Here is a 26,382-nt window from a genome sequence, read left to right as displayed (position 1 = left end):
CTGGGGCACAGGCCATAGAGGAATGCTGCTTACTGGCTTGCTCCCCCGGCCCCTGCTCAACCTGCTTTCTTATGCAACACAGGCCTATCTGCCCAGGGGTGGCACCACCCACAGTGGGCTGGGCCCTCCCACATCACTCATCAAGAAGATGCCCCTCAGACATGGCCACAGGCCAGTCCAATAGAAGCAATTCCCCAATTGAGGCACCCTCAACCCAGGTGTGTCAAGTTGACACTAAAACTATCCAGCACAGGTGAGTTCTTATAAAAGCCTTATGTAGTACAGGTGGTACAAATGAGTGTCAAGTAAGGCCCCCAATACAGTACAACTCAGTGGTTTCTCTCCCTTCTATTTCTCTTTGACTTAGCTCCTGGAAAGCTCATTAGAATTTAGTTTTACAACCAGACTGCCACCTCTATTACCTAGGGAAATTCATATGCCTCTCCCTTTTCATATCTGTAAAATAGTATAAACATGCCTATACTTTTGTGATTGAATGAAAGTATACAAAGCACTTATTTTGGTGTGAAAAACATAGTAAATGCTTAGTAATATTAGCTGTTAATACTGTGGATAACAGCTCTTAACTAGTAAAATATTTTTCTGTAAACGATCATGGTTTGGACTATTTTTAATTTTTTAAAGTGGGGTGCTAGGATCAGACCAAGGGCTTTGCATATGATAGGCAAATGTTCCACCACTGATCTGTACCCCTCCCCTCATTTTATATAAAAGGCTGCCTAGATTGCTTTGATAGTGACAGAAAGAGGAAGGAAGGAAGGAAGGAAGGAAGGAAGGAAGGAAGGAAGGAAGGAAGGAAGGAAGGAAAAGAAAATAGACCCAACTAAAATGGGTAAACAAAAGCTAAGCCTCCTTTCCTCTTAAGAGGAACACGTTGCTCTGGATGTCCCATCATGTCTAGGATAACTGCTAGCCGAGATTGGCCTATCAGCTGTTGTTGGGAGGTAAGGTTGGAGTACGGTAAGGGATGATGGTGGGGACGTGCAATCATCTGTGGTGTAAACAGGTCTTCAGGAACTTCTGGGGAGAATGCCATGATAACCAACCTCTTTAAGATTTTATGGGTAAATTCTTACCCTAATATATATAATTTGTATATTTCCTCCTTAATCATATCTAGTCAACAGTAAATTCTCCCTTAGATGTGTTGGAAGTCTTCTAAAGTCATTTGTAACTGGGATCTATTCCTGGGTTGCAAGGAAAATCCATTGGGCTGCTGGTGTCCAGTGTCTCATGCAGATGACATGTCTGGCCTGCTGGCCATCATGTAGAAAAGGAACTTGGTCTGTATCTTTCTAAACAGTTTTCCACATTAGAAGTTATCATTGTTCAGTTCTGATCCTGGACACATAGGGAAGTTCACCATTCTTCTTTCTTTCCTTTTGCTGTATGCCCTAATTTTAAAACCTGCTGTTTTGAGATCAAATCTAGTAAGAAATGAAAGTATCCAAAGACTTGAATTTTACAAATACATGAAGTTGCTTTTACAAAAAAGTATGTCCCTTCCCTGATAATTTTTCTGCTTTTAGGAAAATGATTTATCAATTTACAGATATTCCGGGGTTTTGGTTAGACCATATCTGTTTGCTTAGCTTCAAGACTGTAGTGTTGCTTCTTGCTGCTCTATCCAGTCAGGGACCACAGCAGTGTCAGGCTCTAACCTGGGTTTCCTTCCTGGTCTGGAACACTTACTAGGTGCTTTGGATTGCTGTGGGTGGAGAAGAGAACTGATCACCACCCCTTTTTTGCTGCCATTGAGGGTGGAGACTACAGAAGCCACTTTCCTCTTAGCCGTAATGTCCTTCCTGTTTCTAGTGATGGGTGAGGAGGTTGCTGCTCTCTTAGAAGAGTACGTACGGATTTAGGAAATGATGAGCACTCATTGCCACGAACTTGAGTTAATCTGGGATAGCAGTAGCCAGTGAAAGATTTGTTCAATTGTGTGCAGCAAAAGCAAAATATGTAGTGAAACTAAATCCAATGAAAGGATTGGAACATACAAATGTGGGAACCAAGTACCATGCGCCTGCTGATCCCCACCTCAAAGCCTTGAACACAGAGGCTCCGGGTCTCTTCTCGAGAGCCAGAACCTATTGCACAGGGTTCCTTGGAAAAGAGTTCTCAGATATCCTCTGTGCCATGCCGAGCAATATGCATCTATAGTTCATTTTGCCAAGGAAGACGAGCTGATGCTTGTTAACTTTAGCAGCAGAAAATGAAAAGAGTTTTCAGCAGGCTTCATGTTTTCACTATTTTTCTTGTTGAGCAACAAATCTCTATACAGAATACTTTGAAATAAATTTAAAATTTGAATAAGAAAGCTTTTTCTGGATTATATAAATTTTAAAGCCCTTTCCCAGATTTTTCTTCAGAGAGGGAAGTTCTCCCTCAGTTTATTTGCTTCAGAAAAGACAGAAGAAAGATATCAGCCAGCCCTTGGCTTGGTCACTTCCCAAGGCACCTGCATGTTCCAAGGCTAATTCTGTCACTTCTGCAGTGGTGCATGGTAGTACGTGGCTGACTCCATGGAAGAGAGGAAAAGCCTCAACTATGCTAATGCAGGTATTCAGTTCACAAAATCCAATGTCACTAAATAGAAGTCTGTAAGAAACTGTGACCTGTGAAACTGAGAAAATCGATAATATAAGTTTGGATGAGGGGCAAAGTGGTTCCCCAGTGTGTCCTGAGGGCTGCTAGGAACTGGATCTGTACTGATTCTTGGATTTCTGAAGGAAACCAAGATTGTCTATAGAGAGTTTATCTGAGCTTATATATTTATAAACCTTTCAATTAAAGCAAACCCAAGGCGCACAAAAGGATGAATCCTACAAATATTTAAGGAAATTGAATAATTGATGGCATTTTAAAATATATATGAATTGATGATGAATAGGAAGATAGAGCATGGGTGGGCAGTTCTAGTGACTCTTGAAGGGTTTCTTTTTTAAAGATTTTATTTATTTTACATGCATGAGTGTGTATAAAGTGCACCCATGTCATGCAATGCTTGAGGAGGTCAGAAGAGGGCATCAGTTCCCCTAGAGCTGGAGTTATGGACAGTTGTTAGCCACCATGTGGGTGCTGGGAACTGAGTCCCCATCCTCTGCAACAGCAGCTAGTACTCTTAACCACTGAGCCATCTCACCAACCCCTTTTTAAGAGTTTCTAATCCAAGCCATTTAAGTTGCCAATTAACCCTGAATGTATTCCTCATGTGGAGAGATGGTACAAAAGAAGATCATGTGTGCTAGTCACAATTTTTTTTTACTGCAAAAATGTACAAAATAGAAATGACTGGAACTCACAGGCATGCTTGAGGAGTTGGGAGTTTCTGTTTTGTAAAGCAAGAAAAATGGGTATCTAGCCTGGACATGGATAGCCAAGTCAAGTCACCTGGAAGTTGACAGTGATAAGTATAGGATGAATGTGTGTTCCAAGAGCCCTGTCAAAGATGCATGTTCCTATGACATCTTAATAGAACCAGAATATCAAGTCCACTCATTTTTAAAATGAACAAGAAAGTTCTTGCTGCTACCTTGCAGCCAATGGGGACTCTTGCTTCACAGTGGCTGTGGTAGGAATGGAAACCTGGCTTTGTCTGATTTGCTGGGTGGCATTGGATGTGTGGTTTGACTTCTCTGCACTTCAGGAATCCCAAAAAGTAAGAAGTTGGGCTCGGTTTGTGTTTCTCAGCATTTTAAAGCCAAGCTCCCTTTTGAAAAAAATATCACCCCCAGCTCTTTCCCAGCCTGCTGTCCTTCAAGAATCTCATCTTTCCAGGAGGCATTTGGACTCCCTGATGCTCCTGCCCCACCTGAGAGAAAGATTTTTTTATTACACTTTGTGAATAGCTGCAGCTTGGTCCTTTTTACAACTGGCAGGGAACAATCTTCCTAGATTTGTCCTCAAAACCAAGAGCAAAGATGGAGGCTTCTGAGAATGCCCCACCCCAAATGGCTGAGTCAGTTTTGTGCTCAACCTGCTCCTGAGTAGTAGGCATATCAGTTTGAGCTGCTTGGAGGTCACTGTTTTTGAAGCTCAGATGGTTGTTAGTGGGCTCTCAGATGAATTTAGTAAGCCACTAATACATATTTTTTAAATAAAATAAACTAGAACAGGTAGTATTAGAGTACAGTGTATATTGTAAAGGAAAATTTTGACTAAAATTTGTTCCATTTCTATGTCAGTTCCTATAACATGTGCACAAGATGAAGATCTCAGACAAGGAGTCAATTTCTAAGGCAGATCTCGGGCAATCTCAGGCAGATCTCAGAGATGTTGCCCCCTCCTTACATGGCAGATGTACTTAGGGACACATAAACTGCTACACAAGGCCATTCCAGTTACATTCTTTCTTTGACCATTCATTTTGTATCACGTATGAACTGATTGATCATTCCAGTGACAAAAATATATATATATACTTTTTCAGGAGTGGTCGTGGGTACTCGCAATCCCAGCACTTGAGAAGGCTGAGGCAGGAGGAGCAAAGTCAGCTTTAGCTATATGTGAAAACTCTGTCTGAAAAATAATAACAAAGTCTTGGAATACCTGAGGTACAAAAGATGAAAAAGTAAACATTAATTTTTGAGTTGTGTTAACAAAATTCCTTTATTTTGTAATATAAATCACTGCATTGTTGGACAGTATTTCATTTGGATTCTATCGAGAGACGTTTAAATGCTACTTAATTTCTTCAAAGTTCAGATGATGCTTTTTTCTCTAGGGGCTAGTTTATGAAACCACAAATATGATAAGCTCACTCACATGTCTTTGCATCTAAAATAAATGAATCAAGTGGTTCAGGTTTTTTCTTTTTTTGACGCTTACTCCTAATTTTTCTAACTTAATGCTTAGCCAATGACTTTGCAGGGCTTTCCAATAGTATTGTTTAATGTGGAGCATTTCAGAATGGGTAATTTCCACTCTGAGAATTTTGCAACCTTAGCAAGAATTCTTCACTTAGAAGAAAGTCTAAGCAAAGGCACAGACTGTGCCTTAAGTAAGTTTGGGGAGCAGCTGGCTGAGAAGCTGTTTGCCCTGGAATCCCACCTCCCCTGGGGCAGTTAGGAAGTCCAGAGCTCAGCAGAGGTGCTCAGAACTGCCAGTGGAAATAGCCCTTCCATGTCCCCTGGAGAAGCTTACTTTTGACAGTTTATTTTTAGTAAAATCTAGGGGAAGAGCTTTGCTCTTTGTGCCACTTACAAGGCTCTGCATTGAGGCAGAAAATTGGCATGGCCTGCAAATTCCACATTTGGGGCTCTGAAGGAGAAAAACACTGCACACCTGTGTTCAGAATTGGTGGGATCATTACTTTCACACCTGAATTGAGCAGAATTTTGTTTACCAAGTTCTGATAGCGGATATTTAGGGTGTAATCTGCTTATTGTTTTGAGCTTTCTTTTAAGGTGGTTTTGGAGCTATTGCATTGTCCTTTCATATAAAAATGAGTAAAGAGAATGTGAAGTGTCACTTTTTATACGTGCTGAAACCTAGGCATGCCAGGCTACTCACTAGCATAAAGTCCCAGTAGACCTAAGCTATGAAGGTGATTTTGATCGTAATACTGTCTTCACTTTGAAAGCACTCTAGTTTCCAAACCCCTCGATATTGCCTTTTGTTTTAGACTTGTCCCTTTAGGCTCATTATCATTTTAGTCTAGTTTATATTTGGGGGTACTTCCTATGAACCTTCAGTTGCTGTGTAGTGTCTGCCCAGACTAGCTGTGCAGAGTGGATAGCACTGGTATTGGGGTCTGTCTGTTCATCGTTTTGCTCTATTTGTCTGATTATCTATCTGTCTGGCAGCAGGTTGTAGGTAGAGGGGCTTACTGCCTATTTTTGCCTTAGCTGGAGCTGGCAAGAAACATGAGCCAGCTGCAGATTTTTAGAGCTGGAAGAGAGTTTAGAAATCATCCAGCCTCACCACGTTTCACATGGGAGCCACTATGCTGTCCACAGATGCATTCATTCCAGTTCCTGGCCAAGGCAGACCGGGAATTTGTGCATGCTGATTTTTCTACCTGAAGTCTTTCATTCCATGGGAGGCCTAGAGGGCTTTGCCTAGTTTGATGTCCCCCACAAGCCATTTCATCTCATCACCACGTTCTTTTCTTGCAGGACTTTGAAAACCTGTGGTATCACATACTCTGTGTTGCTTTGTATGTTCTTCAACCTTTGCAGTTCCCCCTCCCCACTCACCTGTCAGAGCTTCCTATGAACCAAATTCCTATGAACCAAACACAGCGTGTGTCTTGTTAGCTCTCTTGGATTCTGGTTCCTCCACTGTTTTCTGTCTCCACTACCCCTTCAGATGTGCCGTTATTTTCACTGCGTGGACATTAATATTCAGCTCACCCCTCTACCCACCTCCTCTGTGAAGCCTTCCCCAACCTTTTTGTCCCTTCCTCTGTCATCCTCCCTCCTCCCTGATCTTCCCTTGGTTGAACTCTTCCTATTCTTAGCAACTGTACCATCCCACACTGTGACTTGTGATGCACTTAAGGGTAGAAAGGAGCCCACTGTTAGGAAGCTTTTCCTTCCTAATCAATGTTTCCTCTGGCACGAAGTTTTGAATCTGTTGTCTTAAGTCTCTGACTTTCTTTCTTAGCTCTTCTGTTTTCTGGTTAGTGCCCAAAACTTAACATCTGCAGACCCTTATCTTCATGTTTGTCTTCAACTCTTTTGTTGTTGGTCCAGCTGTGGACCCTCATACACACTTACAAATATTGTTATGAAAACCAGAAGGAACAGGTAGTACAAGAATGAGCTGCCTACATTCCTCGCCTGGCATTCTTAGTGGGCACCCTGGCTGGTCACCAGTGTTCTCTGGAGAACCACTGGAGAGAATAGCAGTATTGAGCTGTTTGTGTACAGGAACAGAGTTACCCTCAAAGTGTATTGGAGTGACAGGGAATGTAGATTCTTGGTGGGATCTGAAGACCTTTGACCTCAAAAACCATGCATTGTTTTTAATTTTTGCCTCCTGTCATGAATTATTGGCACTCACCTGCCTTTTCTTCTTCTTATTTACCTTTTCCAACCATGATTTCTGGCTTGTCCAGTGTTTTTAATCCCTAAGAACTTTCCCATTGTTTAAGCTGTTTTTCACATCTGCAGCAAGGCCTGCTTGTAGTCACTCAGTCATAGTACATTCAACAATACAAGTTTTAAGTTTGTTTCTTTTTCTGAAACTGGAGAAAATGATGCTTTATCCATCCATGACAGTAAGTGAGGGATTTCCAGGTGGAGATTATGGTTTACCTGCAAAGATCAGTTTTAGTGTCTTGGAGAATTAGTAATGAAGACTATTGGAGAATTTTTATTTTTAGGTTTTATTTGAATTGCTAATATAACATGCCCCCCCTGCTTTGACGAGCTTACATCAACCAAAACAAATATGCCTAGTAGTCTGTTGCCCGTTTTCATAATCTTGAGGGCCTATCAAGTTTGTTTCTAACAGTGAAGACATAAGAACCAGTTTCATCAACTAACTAGCTAGATGATTTTTAGCTATGATATCCTTGTGTTGAGTGGGATTAACAGATACGTCTTCTCTTCCTTGGCACAGAGAAGAGGGACACTGCACATGTAAGTAGGCACTATAATTCTAACCAGGTAGTGTTCACTGACATCCTGGCCTCAGGCGTTCCTGCTCTGACCTACCTGGAGCAGCAAGCAGCTCTTTCCTAGCCAGATTCTTAGTCCTCAACTCACCTTCCACTTCTCAGTTTTCCTTTTCTAGTTTCCTGCACCAGAACTTTATTTTCCCAGCTTCCATTGCAGTCCTCGAGAAAGGCAACAAAGATGCCATCCTAAGTGTGCTGGAACGTGCCCGTTTGAGCATATTCCAGGTCGTGCTTGATAAGTCTCTTAAGTTTTTAAGTTTCTTTTCATCTGGAGTGATAGGAGCATTACTTCGTACAGGCTTGATGTTCTGCTGTTTCTCTGAGTCTTATAACTTCTCTCTGCTCTCAGAAACAATGATAGAAATGAATTTGTGGATAAAGGAAATAATTGGGCTCAAACTGTCAAAATGGTAGCCATAAAGACATCTGGAGGCAAATTCAAAGGCACACCCTAGGTTTCCTTTCCCTTTAAAATATACTGGAATTCTTAGGGAAGTTCCTAAGTAAGAATCCACAGAAGGGTTGGTATTCTTTAACTTCTTCGTAATAGGAAGGAAATGAGACAATTTAAAATGATAAGTCTGGGGCTGGAGAGTTGGCTCAGCAGTTAAGAGCACTGGCTGCACGCGCAGAGTATGCAGATTTGATTCCTAGCACCCACGTGGTGGCTAACAACCACCTGTAACTCCAGTTCCAAGGGATCCGATGCCCTGTTCTGACCTCCAAGGGCATTGCATGACACAGGTGCACCTACCTACATGCAAGCAATACACTCATACAAATAAAATAAAAATAGTAAAATATTTTAAATGGTAAGTTTTTAGCTTTAATGGTCTTTGCTGGATGGCCATTTTTAAAAATTACATGATCACTAATACACTTTTTAGTTCACATATGGTTAGTTTTGCTTCTTCTATAAAGAACCATTAGTCTTGTGTTGGTATGAAAGACACTACTGGGGTTGTTTTGGGGGTATGTGATGGAGATGGCAATAAGATGACCCTACGAGTGGTTGCCTTGGGCCTGTTGCCAGCCCTGTATTAGAGAAGAGCTCCTAGAGGATCTTCTTGGTAGGATGGAAATAACGTTGCCTCCTTTGTAGGAAATACTTCCTGGGTGCTGCCCATATTGGAAGCCCTCCTGAGTGCTGATGAGGATGCTTCTTGCTGATGCTGTCCACCCAAGCAGGCAGGACAAGCCATCTGCTAATACAGTCACCCTATTTATTCTGCATTGACTTTGTTTTCTAACAATTTTTGGCATGCATATTAAGCCCAGATAAATGTTATCAAGAAGACTGTGTTACCTTGTTTCTCCTACCCAAGAAGAGACAAGAATATAGGCTGTTCATGGGACTTAAGCTCGTGGAAGACTAGAGAAGGCTGACATTGACCCTTGGGCTCTTTGGAGGTGAATGGGCACTTAACTGTGACCATCTAGCCTCTAGGATCCCTAATTAGACAGAATGTGTTTGAACTAGCTGTAAGCTTTATCCACAGGGGTCTTTTCAAATTCCAAGGCAGGCTAGGGATTTTTCAGAAGCAGATGTTAAAGAATGTCCAGTGACTGGAACAGTTGGTAGAAACCATCGTTTCATTAGACTTTTTGTATGGTTTTGGGTTTTTGTTTACTATTTGTGCTGTCTAGGCACATAGTATAGTTATTTTGCATTCAGTCTCTGAAGCTGGAAAGACTTGTCAGTGTTTATATTTCAGTCTATGAGTGTAGGTTTAATATTTCTCTATTTCATGTCAAACTTCCTTAAGATGCTGACTCCAGTTCAACTATACTGTGTGGCGGCTTTCAAAAGTCACATGCAGAATTTATTTCATTTAAAATTATTCTTCATCAGGCCAATGATTTCTTTGCTTTTATTAAATTCAATTTTTTTTTGTCTTTTTGAGACAGAATCTCCCTGTATCCCCAGCTGTCCTGGAACTTACTATGTAGACCAGGCTGGCCTTGAACTCACAGAGATCTGCCTGCCTCTGCCTCCCGGGTGCTGAAGGCATGAACCACCATGCCCGGCTAAATTCAAATATTTTAACTGAAAAATTATAAAAAACATTTTAACTGATTAAAACATAAAAATTGTTTATATTAATGGAGTAATGTGATGTTTAATTGAGGATTGACAGATCTCTCTCTTCAAATACCATTTTATGTTGAAAACTTTAAAGAACCCATCTTCCTTTTGAATGTACAGTTTATCGTTGTTATTGGTAGTCACATTATTATGGAATAACGTAGCAGAGTCTCTTACTCCTGCTGAGCTCTCAGTCAGGACCCTTTGCTGACCCTTTCTCCGTCCTCCCTCTTCCCTCCTCTCCTGGACCTCTGTAGTCACCCTTCTGCCCTCAACTTCTGTGACATCAACTGTTTTAGATTCTACATATGATTGGGATTGTTTCTTTGCGTCACTTATTTCACTTAACACAACAGTCTCTAGTTCTATCCGTGTTGTTGAAAAAGAATAGAATGTCATTTAAATAGTTCCATTGTTCATATGTACATTTTTTTAACGCATTCATCTCTTGATGAACATGTAGGTTGTTTCCATTTCTTGGCTTTTGTGGATTGAGGTGAAATAAACAACTTGAACATTCTCGTTTCATTTCTTTTGGAGATAGTAGGATTGTTGGGTCGTGATAATTCTGTTTTTATTTGGTTATGGTTTTTGTTGTAGTTGAGACAGACTCTTACTGTGTAATCCAGGCTGGCCCCCCACCAACAATCCAGTCCTCCCCCCACAACACACACATACACACAGCCTCTGGAGTGCTAGTATTATAGATATACTCTACCGTGCTTGACTTTTTAATTTTTTAAGGAACCTGTATGATATATTCCATTGTGGCTGGCAGAATTCATTCTTTCTGCTGGATATGGTGGCACAGATTTTAATCCCAGTGCTCAGGAGCATTATAAATTTGAGGCTAGATTGAAATTATATAGGAAGACCCTGTTTCACAAGAATGAAAGAGTCATTTTCATTTTTTATTTCTTGTGTACTATGAAAAATTGAACCTAAGGCTTTGCATGCCAAACTGTACCACTGAGCTGTAACTTCAGGCCCTCAGAATTCATTCTTTAATGGAACAATTTATAAAGCAGAATTTAATCCTTTTTTCTTTTTAAAGCAATGGGTGTTCCCCACTCCTCCTATTAGTTCACTGTGTGCTGATTAGACTGACTGAGGCACCTTTTACTCTCTTGCCGTAGCAGCCAGTGGTATCAAGTGGTCAAATTGCAGAAGTGCTTGGGTTTGGTAGTTAGGTTGCAAGAGGATGGGCACAGAAAGTGAAAGAAAAGTGGGGTATTGAAGAGATGGGATGTGCTTGGAGGACCAATTAGATGCTGTCTGAAGATTCTTACTTGGTTATCTGGCATATCTCAGTTCCAACTTGACCTCACCACCTACTTAATATGTATCATTGCAAATTACTTAATGCTCTTAAGACTCAATTTGCTAATCTGTACAGTGAGAGAACGATGGTGTACCTGTTTCTTTGGTGGATTAAATTCAATAGAAAGCACTGGACACTGCAGCACATAGTAAACAGGCAGTTATGCTATAGTACCCATACTGTTGAACTACTATCAACCCTTGCTGGATCTTCAGGAGTAGTGTCTTTATTGTATTTGAATGTCATCCTTTAACACGTGTACTATCCTTAAGAGGTTACATTTTTAGGGCTTGTGAGTTTTTTGGTTTTGTTTTTTGGTGAGATGGGATTGAACTCAAGTCCTCCTACATGCCTACCACTGAGCTGTATTCCCAGTCCAGTTCTAAAAAGTTCATCTATGATCTGAATTTTTTTTTAATTGACAACCTAAGATACTTCAGTTTTCCTCTCTTTGGGGATATCTTTCTCTGTCTTCAGCTAACTCTAAGAAACAGTTGATATTAAGGTGTATTTTAACTTGAACTATGCTCTCAGAATTCCACAGGCTTCTGGTCCTCCACAAGCCCCTGGTCCTCCTCAGGCCCATTCAGGAACTCCTTTGCCTTCCTAGAATCTGAACTCTAGACTTCTTACCCTAATAGGCAGCCTATGAGGGAAACAAGAAGGCCCAGGTTCTCCACCTGCTTCTCTTGTGGGACACTATTACAATAAATATGGATGCCTGTCAAACAGAAAGTCAGCTATGAATTCAGAATTTTAAGTCATGCTTTTCCTCCTTCTGTCAAATATAAACATGTAAATCTACTTTGAGTTCAAATAATTCCCAAATTAACGATAACCCAAATGTTTCTTCTAATCAGAACAAGTCCACACGCAGCACAGCCTGCCATGCCAGGCAAAGTGAGGACTAGAGTGGATGCAGACTTGGGATGAGGTCTTCAGAGTGTCTGCTAGTTGACCTTGCTGTGTCCCACTAAAACACTAGGACTGGGAGCCTGATCCACAGTGCCTTTCTACTTCTCCAAGTGTCCTCTCTGGTGTCAACTATTCTACCCAGGACACTGCATGTTAGGCAAGTGCTCTTCCACTAAATCCTACCCCTAGCCCTTCATCCCTAGTGACATTCATCCAAGAGCTATAGCCAGCGTACTCAGACTTAACATGAATAGCAGTTGCTTTGTGCCCTGGGATGGTGTCTCAGACACCATCACAGGACATTTAAAAGGAAATTAGGTCTTTTCTACTTCTGTCTATGGCTACAAGTTCTCTGTGTAAGTCAGAGGCCTCAGAGAGGGAAGCTGATGTGCTCCTTCCTAGTATCCTGATCCAACTGTGAGAAGGAGGGGAGGGCTGGGTAAATGAAGGTAATGACTGAGAAACTGCAGACAAGAAAGGCAAAACTTGTGTGACACTTGAGGCAGAGCAAGAAACAGGACCTAATAGTTTATACCTAGAAAACAGTGTCTTTAGTCCCTAGAGGAAAGCCAGCAGTGTGAGGAACACATGTGAATTCACTGCGTGTGAAGGACATGAATCACATAGATTGGGTGGATATGATTTCTAGGACAGATTTGGTTTCAGTTAAGCAGTACTGATGTTCCTGGTTCAAGTTCAGCTTTCAGGAAATAGAATTTACACACTGTTCATTAATGTTTCTCAATACTCTCCTAAAAGAAACTCTTTAGATAAAGTAGTATTTGGAATCCAATGAGATCTTAGCAAGGACCCTGAACAGTGGAAGGAAGGTATAGGACCAGAAGAAGCAATTGGTGAGTTCTCAGCTTGTTGAGATGTTGTGGAATTAACATGACCATGGCAGAAACTGGGTACAGTCCAAGAGTCTACAGTGGGCATCTGAGGTTGCTGGGAAATTAAGTGAAGGCACATTTATTGCATAGGTCTACTTTTCACATTTTCTACTGTGGAATTTAATTTTTCTTTCATACACTTCCTAGTTTATATGGGGAATTAAGAGCCTAGCTACAAGATTTGAAGTTTTTGTTGACTGTCTAGTGAGTATTTAAATTTCTGTATTCAGACTATTAATGTATGCTTAGTGTATTTATCACTTAGGAGCTATAAGAGAAAAATTCCTATTCTGTTGTGCATTTGTTGTGAGGACATTTTGGGTTTTGCTCACTCACATCTCAGGCTGAGCTTTGTAACTTCCTCAAAAGTCTCACGTGGCATCAGGTCAGAGGGAACTGTGGTTTCCTTTCCTGAACCCCTGAGCAGTATCTGGTATGAATACAACTTCAGATGGCTGTTTCGAGACTGAGCCGGGGGCTGCAAGCTTTACAAGATGCCTGCCTGGGAAGGTCTCCCAGTGTAGCAGCGTTCTCACAGGGGTTAAATTTCACAAGGTCGGCCAGAGCAAAAGGCAGCATGCCCAAGAACCTCGTCCGGAGTCTCTATGAAGCCCTGCACCTATCTTAGACATTAAGCTGTCCCTATTTGAGGATCTGGATGAAACTCTTAACTTTCTTCCACATGAAGAGAGATTTTTTTTTCTAAAGAGTCCTCTTAAGATAATCAGCTACTTTCAATCAAATGTTCTTCAGAATTTGAAAGCCTTTTCAAAAGTCTAGCGATTTCTAAATTACTGTATGTTAAGATGATATCATCATGTGAGTTCATGTAAGTTAATTTTGATTTTCAGAAGATATACTCCTTAAAATATGTGAATAAATTGATTTTACATAAATTTAGCCACATTTAAGGTGTTGCTGAGTAAAATCCTATTATTTCATGTTGAAGGAGAGGGATTTTTGTTGTAGGATAAATAGATCTTTTTTTCACAAGTAAATGAAAATTTATATATCAAAGTAGCTTAAGGTAGTCTATATTTAAGCCTTGGTAACTTCATTTTATTTTGAAGCTCAAGTAGCCTCTGAGTGAATGATCTAGCAGTCCTGACACTCCTGGTCTTTGCTTTGCAGCAGTCTCTGGTCCCAGCGCACCCCATGGCCCCTCCCAGTCCCAGCACCACCAGCAGTAATAACAACAGTAGCAGCAGTAGCAACTCAGGATGGGATCAGCTGAGCAAAACAAACCTCTATATCCGAGGCCTGCCCCCCAACACCACTGACCAGGACTTAGTGAAGCTCTGTCAACCGTAAGTATAATTGCTGTTACTGTCTTTGCTGCTAAATGCTTCCCTGGTTATATTATAAAGCACACACATTGTGTCATAGAAGTTTGAGACAAATAAATGAACCCTCAGCATTGAAATAAGGAAATGGATTTCCAAGTGTTACACTCTTGAATACTTAGTATTACCAAGAACAGAATGCCTGGATATGAAATTAGAACATTTTCTTGATAGAATTTGACTTTATTGGCATTTGAAAGTAGAACGTGAATTTAAGAAAATTCTATAGCTGAATTCTAAGAGTACTCATCTTTCATAAAAGCCTGAGAGGGGTCAGTTAGTCCCATAAGAGAAATCAGCTGTCATTATTTGTCAGAAAGGTTATTAACCAGCTAACCACATCTTAAATGTGGTAAAGCTCTTGGTTCCTTCTGGGTCAGTACTAGTCCATCTTCATAAGTACTTGGAGTTTTCAAGTGTGGGTCCTTTACCCTTTTCTCTTTGGAAATAAGAATACTTCCACTTCCCTTATCTTATGAAGAAAAGGATGTACATACATAAAGTTCCAAAATAAATGTGCATTATATGCAAATGTTGTTGCTGAATAGAATATAAATGTACTACTTTGCTGCAATTACATTAACTCAGCTAAATAAGAAAGTACTAATTTAAACTAAGGAGCCAAGAGTGCCATTGAGGGCAAAAATCATTGTGGAAAGAGTAAAAGTAAAAGCCTTACATCACATGGAGCAATAAATGCCTACACTACAGCACTTTGTATTTTGCCCAAGACAGTAATGGTCTTTTACAAAAGGAAATTTTGCATAACTGTACGTTGAGACTTCTACTGGAGAATGTGGCCTATTCTCTTCAAAACATCTTATTGACAGCATCTAATTTCTCTTGTCCTGGGTAAAGCCTAAAGCCCAGATTCATTACTCTTTTTTTTTTTTTTTTTTAAGGGAAAAAAAAGTATTCAAAACTGGTGGGCAATATTTTCAAACTGGGACTAAAGCTAACATCTGGCCTTGTTTTGATTTGTTTTGAGAAGCAGGGTGGGACAGTAGGTGGTGGCCCTTCAGGCCCTGGAGAGCTATGTAAGAGGCCATCACATCATACTAAGATTTTCCTTATATCTTTCCCTCATCACCCTTTCTGCCTAGTCCTCTTGGACTCTGGGATAGTGAAATCATGCAACATAGTAGGGTCTGCTCTGAAAGGAAGTTTCAGAGAACATGAATTTAAGAAACCGAGCTTGGGAGTTTGTCAGTCCTGGTCAGAGGCAGTGGGACCTCTGCCAGATGTGCACTGCCCTGCTGCAGCTGTTCAAGACCACAAATAGGCCTTTTGCTATCTTGTCTGCTTCTGGCCTTTCATTGGCATATTCTGCTTCTGCAACTTTAATTACAGGTAGATAGAGTGCCATAAAGCCTAAGGAGCTAAAAATACAATGTTTTAGGAAACAAAAGGATGGAGGTAACTCTCAGAATCTTGGAGGTATAAAAGAAGGAGAGTTTCAGAAGGCAAATTGTTCCTCAGTTGGTTTATGTTATGTAAGGTGAGAGTTGATGTCAAGGAGACAGTGCAGAAACCATAAAATAATAAATTCATGCCATGCTTTATAAACAGTAAGTATGTATGTGAAAAATGGGGCCAATGATCATTGTATTGAAGCAAATCATTCCAAATGTAATTGAAAAATGCTTTATTGTATTTCCTATAATATTTATTTCCATTTTTTGTTGTTGTTGGTCTCTCTTTGATGTCTGTAGATTTTCTTAATATGCTTAACTCTCTTTGCTGTTAGCCAATAGTAGTAATAACTTAGCTACCCTCACCCTTTCCTGTCATTTGCAAAGGAAGTCTCTTGCAAATGGATCTTGCAAAGGCTCCAGTTTAGATATTATAGTAGTGATAGATAGTTTTGGCAGACTGTATCTATGGAGGCAAGACATAACGATAGCGGATGCCAACTCAAAATCCACTGCACGCTTCATTCCACTGAACACAGAATCGAATAAAGATTTCACTTGCTGACAGTTGTGTAGAGAATATTTAAAAAGGGCATTCCTGCGCTGTACTTAATTGTTTCTGATAAAGAATAGGTAGTTGGTGACATGGAAGTAAGAAAAACTTTATGGGAAAATGACTCCTTTTAAGACCTAGGAAGCCCTGTGAGTAGAGACTTTAGAAAAGTATCCAAAACTTCTCAGAAAAGGTAGGTGTAAATCCATACCTCTAAATAGAAGAACAGCATTTTAGAAGTGAAAAATAGCACTAATTGCATATTGACCTAGTGAAACTGACCTGGGAGAGGAAGCAACAGTGGAAACAAATGATTTGGCTTTGCTGGAAACTTGGCTCTTCTCCAGTTGTCAGAGAGATGGGGAGAGACACCCAGAATGTTCATGCCATACTGAAGAATGTGTGGAGTTTAAAAGCAAGTGTAATGTAAGGATTTTACAGACTGGAGAGGAAAACAAAAATACTTGTCCAAAGTAGAACATGGAAATGCTAGAATGGTAGAAGAAATGACAGTGAAAAGGTAGATATTGTGATGCTAGAAGTGATGGCAGTAAAAAGTAGCATCCCAAACCCATGAGTGAGATGTGTAGACAGACCCCCATGGTTCAGCAGGAGGCCTGAGCCTGAGCCATACATAGGCTTCAGCTTGGAAGGTAGGTTAGGTAATTGAAGGAAGTCAGCAGGGAGGATCAGACTCTGGTCACAGTAGTAATGTTCATGTGTTGCGGACTGTGAGTAGATAAATTATTTGGGAACATTTAATGAAAGAAGTCACAAGCTGTAGTTAACTACTAAACTGTGAAGTGGAAGTGTGGGGGCGGATTCAGGGAGCTCAGTAACTACAACAGGCTGTTGCAGGCTTTTTTTCCATTTCTACAAGGTCGTGTAATCAAATAGACTATATATCAGTGCAGATACCCAGTGTGTTATTGTTTGTATATTTGTTATCAAAATATTTGTCAATAAAATATTTCTCATTCCTAGTTCTCAGCCGAACTAATAGAGAGCTGAGTGCTCCATTGCCTCTGTGTGCCTCCTGGCCTTTTGTCTTCAGGACTCAGCCTCGACTGCTTGAGGATCATAAACGTCCCTTATTTTCCCTAGCAGTGTTTCCCTATTGTCCATCTCTCCTCTCCATGTCTTTGCCCCTTTCATTTCTCTTTTCTCCATTGGTTACCCTCTTAGGGCAATACTCCACTGTTTCCAATTTTCTGTACATTTTCCACTTGATTTTTATCTGAGCCTCAAATTCAATATCGTCATCTTCTCTCAAAACTGTGGCCTATCCAAATTGACTCAGGGTGAAGTCTTGGAGATGCTGTCCACCATTTCCCTTTGTACCTTGGTCACCAAATAGATTCTCCCTTCTCACCTTTAGACCATTGGAGCATTTCCTTCCTCGCTCTCCCATATGACAGGAAAGAACATCTGCTGTGACTGCTACCTCACCTCTGCTGCCTTTCCTCAGTTTCACTGGACCATGTCCATGGTTCATACGTGGACAGTGCTAACAACTCTGCTCCTTATTTCCCCACATATTATGTAGCACCACTGTGTGGTCTGCATTTTTCCTGTCCTGTTCTCCAAGTCCCTGTTACATTATTTAGCAGTATGTCTCTGATGTATATAATGCTAACAGCATATCCTCTCCCCTGATTTCTCACGCAGCTTATAAAATCACTGTAATCAGGGATGCAAGTTTTTGAAACCCAGTACTATTTAAATACGCAGTGTTAGGCAAGTATCTAATGTTCCAGTCCATAGCTTACAAAGTGGATCAAACAAAGTTTTATTAGAGTGTTATCAGGATTAAATCAAATTCAAGCTACATAGCCCTTATTAGTGGTGCTTGGGACAAGAAATAGTTTGGATTTCAGATTTTTTTTGGCAGGGTCTCCCTAGTTCCAACCTTCCTGGATGTCATTATATGGACCATGCTGGCCTCTATCTCACAGAGATCTGCCTGCCTCTGCCTCCCCAGGGCTGGGATTAGAGGCAAGCACCACCACGCCCAGTGGATTTCAGATTTTGAAATATTTATATGTACAGTGAGATATCTCAGGAATGGGACCCAAGTCTATGCATAAAATTCACATATGTTTCATATAAACCATATACACATGCCATGAAAGTAACTTTACACGGTGTTTTTAGTGCCTGTGGTTTGGCTGTGACCTACTTCATGCCATATGTCAGGTATTTTCTACTGTGATATCATATCAGTATTCAGAAAACTTTAGATTTTGGATCATTTTGGATTTTGCTTTTTGGGAGGAATGGGTCCACCTGCAATAGGAAAACAGTTGATCCAGTGCCTATATACTGGTATCACCAAGTAAATAGTAATCCTTCTTTCTGTCAAAATTCTGTTAGATTAAGATTAAATTATATTTAATCCTGTGTTCAAAAGTAAAGAGAAAAAAACCTAGATCAGATTCTGATTTTGAAAGCTGGAAAAACCAGGGAAGTAGTTTCTGTAAACATAGCTTGCACTCTTCTGTTCCTTGAGGCTTTTGTTGGGTACTTGCAGAGTTTCAGTTGCAACCCGCCCCTCATTCATTCCTTGTTATAGTAATTACTGTGGCGTGGGGAGTTTTCCTTTTGTCCAAACTTTGGGGGGTGGGGCATGTAGGGGGTTTAAAATTGTATTTGTAGGCAGGTTTGGTGGTATACGCCTATAAACCCAGCATTCAGGATAGAAGGCAGGAAGTTGAAGTATCAGAAGTTCAAGGCCAGCCTAGACTACAGGAGATCCTGTCTCCAGTTAAACAAATAAATAAACACAGGGTTTGTGTGCAAGGTTTGGGCCGTGGTACTTCCTGATTTGCAATGGGAGCCAAGGCCAGCGGGCTGACGGATTGCTGCTGCAGTGATCTCATGTGGAAATGTTCAGAGCCCAGTGTCTCAGTTACTGAGTGGAAGAGTATTCTATGGATTTTAAACTGAGGACCAGCGATCCTGCCCTGCCCAATTTGTACAGCACAGCTCTCCTTCCTGAACCTATTCTTGGTCCAACTGCCTCTTTCCTTTCATTTAGTAGATTTCTAATTTGTTTAAAGTATAGTAAGACCACGTGGCTTATATAACTATGAAACTGAGCCTAGCTTGTGATATGCTACACTGTAAACTAATTTTTAAAATCTTTGAAATGTAACTAGGTTCACTGGTTGTAATATCCAATATATTTTGATTTTTTTTTTTCTTTCCCCTTTGCTGCAAGTCTTCCTTGTTATTTGGAATACAATACAGATCTTAAAAAGTGAAATAGAAGGGCTAGAGAGATGACTTTACAGTTAAGAGCACTGGCTGCTCTTACAGAGGACCTGGGTTTGGCTCCCAGCACTCAGTAACTCCGGTGCCAGGGGATTCAACTCCCTCTTCTTTCCTTCTTGGGCATTTCACAACATGGGTACACTTGCATACATGCAGGCAATACCCTCATACACATAAAAAATAAAAATAATAACGTATAAAAAAAGTGAGATAAAAAGGCAAGATAGGTCCACAAAGATAGACAGGAGCCTGGCTGGGTATTCAGCAGTGTTTGTTATGCAGGGCTCCTGGTTAATGGGTGCAGAGAAAAAGGAGACACTGGTGAGTGCATATTGATTCACCTTGGATAAGAAGCTAAAAGGTCTAGAGTTGATTCTTCAGTTACAGAGGAGTTAATTACTCCCTATTGGAGTGGACAAGAACAGTAGTAATTCTTCCTTTTCTAGCCTTTCCCAAATGGTCAGTCTGAGCACAGGAGGAAAGTTCAGAGAAATAGAAGACACTTGGGTGTAAGAATGTGACCTCTGTGAGGGCTGTGAAAACAGTTCAAGGCGGTGTGGCATGAGAGTAAGCAGTAAGGCTGTGGGGTGTTTCTTGCAGAGGGGAGCAATGAGATTTGAGCCTGATTGAAAACTACTGTCAAGAGCTTAGCTCTGAATCCAGAGAAAGCTTGAATTGTGCTGAAGCAGCACTAGATTCCCTCTTGGAACCTAGACTTCTGCACCACCCTGTGTTCCCCATGGTAGCCATGCTCTGCCCATGAGATCCATAGTTAAGGTCTGTTAAGCCAAACACTGTTCTGAAACCACTAATTTATTTGTCAAACACTGGGTTTTTTTACTTATACTCTAAGTTGGGGCTGACTGGATGACTCAGCAGCTAGGAGTGTTTGCCACCAATCCTGACACTGGAGTTCAATCAGTGGGACCCCCAAGGTGTCAGGAGGGAGCCAACTCCCACAAGTTGGCCTCTGAGCTCCACACAAGTGCAGTGATGTTCATAAGAGCACACACACACAAATGAATGTAATAAAAAAATAAATTTTAGAAGCAGAATCTGTTTCTAATAAATTGCTCTGATTGTCTAAGGGTATTAAGGAAGCTAACTAGAAAAAAAAATGGCAACTTGGAGTGGGTGTTTTCTTTCTCTGTGTATCTCCATCATCTCTCTAACTAGAAGATTTCTTTCTGTCTCTTCCGGAAGATTGTTGTTCTACCCTGGAATTGAGTGGCCATCTCTTTATTCAGAAATGACAAGCCTCTGCTGTAGTCACTGCTTTGTGGCATCATTAATAAAAACAAACTACAGTATTGTCACCATTTGTGTCTTGGGTCTTCAAACTAACATCATACAAGTCTCTCCTGAAAACCGTATCCTGAATTTTTATTTCTTTGATTTCTTTGAAGATCAGGAAAAGAAAGAAACATAAAATATTAGGAGTGAAAAAATATCATTCAGTGTGATCATTCAGTGTGTATCCCTTAAAAAAATTCTTTAACCTCTCAAGAGTTCTTTATTGATCTAGAAGATCCTCAGTACAAAAATTACTAATCATGATAGTTTGTAGAACTTGTCTTGCTAGCCTGATAGAAAGACGGTAAGGGCTTCCACCATAGAACTTGAGCGTTCTACCAAATGCTGTCCTCCCCTGTAATGACCAAACACTGTGTAGGCTGCCAGTAGGTTCACCCCAGTATTAGCCTTAGCATAACATACTTGGGTAGCCAGCATTGAAAGTGATGATCATAACATACAAATCTGTACAAACAGAACCTTCCCTGCTCCATGTATGTAGATGGTATTTACTATATGCCTATTCCTTGTTTGTTTATGAACCTTGGATTTCTGTAGCAGCACCTTGGATGTGCTTAAACAATTTTATGAAGGGACAGTTAGTGGCATCTGGAGTAAAAGCCTCTAAAATCTTTATTTGACCATTATTCTTGGTTTTATTTAAAATTTCCTTATTGAGTTACTATTAATTTCAGAAGTACACAACTCCTCCCTTGACCTTTTTCCCATCTTTGGTTCTTAACAAATTATGAGTGGTTAGAAGAGAATGAGGAGAGGCTGTCCTGTAGGGGAAGAGTTAGTTGGGAGGAGTACAGCCTGGTGAAATGCCCAGGAAGATGACTAGAGTTGGCAGTGTTGTGATCCAGTCTCTTTCATCATTCCTACAAAAGGATGATGAATGCTTGAGGTGCTGGGTATACTAATTACTCTCCGTTGATCATTATATAATGTAAAGGTATTGAAACATCACATTGTACTTGATGAATATGCCCAATTATTATGTGTCAAATCAAAAATAAAACTTTTAAAAATGTATGTGAAAAACCCCTCAAATGCCTCAATGATTCTAGCCGCTAAGGTTTGTCTAATTCTGATTGCCAGTTAGTATGTGAAATGGTTTATTACTTGGTTATTAGACAATTTAGCAGTCAGTAATATTGCCTCCATTTGTAACACGAAGTTGAGGGACGCCTCCTTTTGCTCAGGATAATATGGCTAACATGGTTAAGCCAAAGCTTCGACCCAGACTAGTCTGACTCCAGAGCCCATACTCAGAACAGCTGTGCTTCCTGCTGCCCCAGCTGTGTTCTGCATGCTGCATTTGTGATCTTCCTCCTCCTGGCTTCAGTTCCTGTGTTCTTCCATTTTCTCTAACCTACAAGGACCTACTATTACCCCAGGCCCTGAAAAGGCCATGATAGAGTTAGCAAGATTTTGTTAGGAAAACCTGCTCTCCTTAAGTCCACTTAAACAGCCAGCAGAATCAAGCTCCAAAGAGAGGCCTGAGAATAGAAGAGGAATGTGTCTTTGCTGATATCTAGCAGATTAATAGCCTTTAGCATAGTTGGTCTCTGAAACACAGCTGTGGTTAGCTAATGTGCAACACCCTGAGATTACACAGCACAGAGAAGGTACGTCATGTTACTTGCTCAATGCCTGGGAGAGTTAGATACACATTCTTTTAGGGATTATTGTCTAACAAATCCTGACACTGCTTTAGAAAACAATGGACATTGTAAGAGCATTATCATTTTCCTATGAATGAATGTAAATTTGATTAAAACAGATCAGTCACTTGGGCAGAAGTAAGGGGTGGAGCTCATTTTTATCTAACAGCAGATACTATAAGCATCACGCCAGTGATTTTGCTAGGCAGTGCACTAATTCACTTTGCCAGTGTTCTGGGAAGGCCTTGTCTCACGTGGAAGATAAACTCCAGGTATCATATAGGACAGAATAAAGAGATACATGGTGCTACCGGGTTTGCAAAGTGATTACATGTCAAAAGGGGTACCAGGAAAAGCTAGCCTTTTAAATGAGTCTCCAGGATGGGGTGGGATCTTCATGTCCAGTACATAAGAGAAGACTTGGTTATCTGTCTGCTCTGTCTGGTGTTTGTTGGGGAGTATATGGTGGGCAGTCTGGAATACCAGAGTAAACCTTATGCTGTAAGAAAGTAACTGATACAAACTGCATCAGGGCCTGGCCTTGACATAATGTAGAATAGAGGAGGAAGATGACTAGAAGATGACTAAGATTTCAGGCTAGGAAACAGGGAGTTTGGTACATTACAGATATGGGGAGCAAGGGGAAGTGCTTATTTTTATTGTTGCCTGGAAATTCTTACCCACTCTCAGGGGAAACTCTTGAAATTTAGTGCCTGTTTTGCTTTATGAGTTTGTGTACTTATGGTGTGGCAATTAAACAGAAAGAAGTCAGGCATCAATTCCACACTGGTGAATCTTCAATGCTGAAAAGAGACTAGTAATTAAACATCGTGGTGGTCAGCTGGAATAGGTGACCTGTTCACATATTGCTCACAGACCTCTTAATGAGTGAAACTTTCAGCTTAGAGACAGCCAGCATTGTAAGATTTATGTGTTTCTCTAGCAATTATTTTCTTAAAATTTTGTAGTAGAGTCAGATCTGGTAATGCATGCTTATAATACCAGGACTTGGGAGGCTGAGGCAGGAGAACTGGCACAGGTTTGAGGCCAGCCTGGATTATATAGCAAATACTACCATGCCAACTTAAACATAATAAAACCTGTCTCAAAAAAACAAACAACTGGGGCTGGAGAGATGGTTCAGTGGTTAAGAATACTGTCTGCTCTTGCAGAAGCTGCTATCTAGCAGAGGATCCAGGTTTAATTCCCAACACCCACATGGTGGCTAAGAACCATTTGTAATTCCGGTTCCAGGGTATCTGACACCCTCTTCTGACCTCCTTGGGCATTGCATGACACAGGTGCACTTAATGTGCATGCAGGCAATACACTTATACATATAAAATAAAAATTAAAAAAAAAACACAAAGACCTCACACTAAAATATTGTAGTAGAATTTCAGCAGATTAACTTTTTTGGTTTTTAGGGTGTTGTTTGTTTTATAGACAGGGTCTCCCTGTAGCCCCAGCTGGCCTGGAACTTACTATGTAGACCAAGCTGGCCTCAATCTCAGAGATCCACTTGCCTCTGCCTCCCCAGGGCTAGGACTAAAGGTTTGTGTCACCATGCCTAGCAGATTAACTTTTAAAAACTGGTTTTAGCTCAACAAAATGTTCTGCAACTTCCTAGATTAGGATTGTTTGGCTTTGGACTGGAGATTTTTTGTAAGAGAGCCGTAGAACCAGGTGGGAGGAAAGGGGGAGGATATAGTCCCATAAAGGGGGTGTCTACAATTAGCAAGAATGTTGACTCAACACAAACAGTTCTAGCTACCAGTGTGGCTCTGCCAGGTGATATCCCCTCTCCTCTAGACTGTGCCCTCACTGACATTGGCTGTGCTAGACTTAAGTTAATTTAAAATGCTTATGGGGCTCAAACCAACATCTTCCTTATTTTCTCTTTATGCTATAGCATCTGCCTGTCTTTTATTATAAAGTATAATGTGCCCCTGTATGGGAGATCAACCCTTGTCACATACATCAACGTCTGCACGCACAGTTTTAGATTTCCAAAAGTACAAAGGATATATTTTTTTTTATAATGTAAGGGCTACTTCTTTAAAGGTGGAAGAAAGAAGCAGTAATTTCTGGTCCTGGAAGCAAATTAAGCCTGTTGAAACCTTTGAAAATATGAACTGATCCTTTCCAAGGGTTCTTCCAAAATGTTTCATCATCTCCAAATCTAGGCCATACATTATGAAATCACCACTGTCCCTTAGTAAAAGACATAGCTTTTGCTCCAGTACTTCATTTGTCTCAACAGCTATGAAGTCACTAGGTGATAGTCAGCCCTCCTTACATGGGGCTTCTGCATCCATGGACTCAACCAACAGCAGATTGAAAATATTTGAAGAAAACATTGCATCTGTGCTGAATATGCACATACTTTTTCTTGTCATTATTCTCTGAGCAATATGTTATAGCAAGTATTTACTGAGTATACATTGTATTATGTATGATAAGTCATCTGTAGACAGAGTATGGAAGAAGGTGTATATAAGTTACATGCAAATTTTGCATAAGGATCTTAAGCACCTTTAGATAGTAGTGGCAGAGAGGATGCCCTGGAACCTGTGACTCAGGCTAAGGGAGGACTCTATTTCAATTTTTAGACATTTTTTCCCTGTACCATCCTTTTATTCATTATCTCTAATTGACATTTGATACTACATAATTAACTATTAAAATCCATAATTCATTTTGCCTCAATTTTTTAGGCAAAAGAATTTGAGCATTTAATTAAAAAGTTTATTGAACCCATTCCCCTTCTTGTTATTATTACAAACTTTCTTTTAGTCAAGTTGATGTTACCAAGTACTTAGCAGAATAAAACTTTGCCCAGACTCTTCCTTGGCTTCTGAGTCATAAATAATGTCAAGAAATGCTTGTGGAAAGAGGCAGTGTGATATATAGTGCACCCGCAGGAGCTTTCTGCCCCACCATGCCGCTTGCTTGAGGAAATTGCTCAACTCCACACAATCCCACCCCCACCCCCCTGTCTCTTGCCCTGTATAGCCAAGATGGTGATATTATCTGTACCAGTTCTTGTGTGCACTAAAGGGGCTAGAGCACTTTGGACATTTCCTGGCTGGGGTTTGTGTTCCTAAAATCATATGTGTTTGAAAGCTTCCCAGGAGATTCTGATGTTCAGTCTCAGGAAGGAGTACTGCCTGAGCCTTTCATAGTTCTAATGGAGAAGGCTGAGACTCAGAGAGGGCTAAATAACCTACTTGGACAGCTGGTGTCAGAATACATTCCATATCTTATGAAACACCCACCTAATCTTCAATTGTCCCTTTACCCTTCATGAGTAAATATAAACTCTTCCTTTCAACTCTGCACATGCCCATGAACATGAAATGCCTACACTTCCATTTCATGCCATAGAACAACTGTGTCCTCTCTACTGCCCAATTCTTCTCAAAAGTCAGGATGAGAATCAGATTTATGAAGAAGTAAGTGAAGACTTTGCAGTTCCTTTGTTCACTGAAGAGCTTCCAGCTTTGTAAGGACACATCCAGACCAGGATGATGCCTGTATTATACTACATTGGTTTAGTGTTAGATTATATTGGGTAGCCCCAGCAGATATGGCTGCTCACTGTTGAAAGTGATAGGTACCACTCAGCCTCAAGGGTCTGATGAGACAGATACCTCCTAACACCTGCAAGAGAACTATCAGAACCTGGTTCTTGATTTATTGTTGTTTTAATTTTAAGTAGAAAACTGCTCTAATAAAATGAAATACTAAACGAAAGCACATGTGTAAATATTTTAAAGTAGTAGTTTTATCATATTTTGTAAGTACAAATTTACAACATTTATAAACTTATCAGTGAGGCCAATTTACAAGTCTGAGATCAGGGGTCCTGGGTGAGAGCTGCCATGCAGGGGCAATACACTATCTAATGTAACATCTAACATTTTTATTTCATTTTGGTCATATGGCATTTGGGAAGCCCTTAATCATACCCATAAG

The 26,382-nt window shown here is 40.5% G+C and overlaps 1 protein-coding gene across 10 annotated transcripts in view; it reads left to right on the top strand.

Annotated features, from left to right (window-relative positions):
* Rbms1 (RNA binding motif single stranded interacting protein 1) overlaps positions 1–26,382 on the top strand; it is a 224,946-nt gene that overhangs the window by 106,923 nt on the left and 91,641 nt on the right. For 8 of the 10 annotated variants that reach the window (XM_008845744.3, XM_008845743.3, XM_029569695.1 and 5 more), the window contains one exon: positions 13,995–14,170. In XM_008845744.3, the coding sequence (XP_008843966.1) occupies positions 13,995–14,170 (176 nt within the window). The remainder of the gene's footprint in view (positions 1–13,994; positions 14,171–26,382) is intronic. The other 2 variants (XM_029569690.1, XM_029569693.1) reach the window with 1 other exon arrangement.

The sequence above is a fragment of the Nannospalax galili genome, unplaced genomic scaffold (assembly GCF_000622305.1).
Source record: "Nannospalax galili isolate Female #2095 unplaced genomic scaffold, S.galili_v1.0 scaffold540, whole genome shotgun sequence".
NCBI classification, from domain to species: domain Eukaryota; kingdom Metazoa; phylum Chordata; class Mammalia; order Rodentia; family Spalacidae; genus Nannospalax; species Nannospalax galili.
This window is presented reverse-complemented; position numbering and strand designations above follow the sequence as displayed.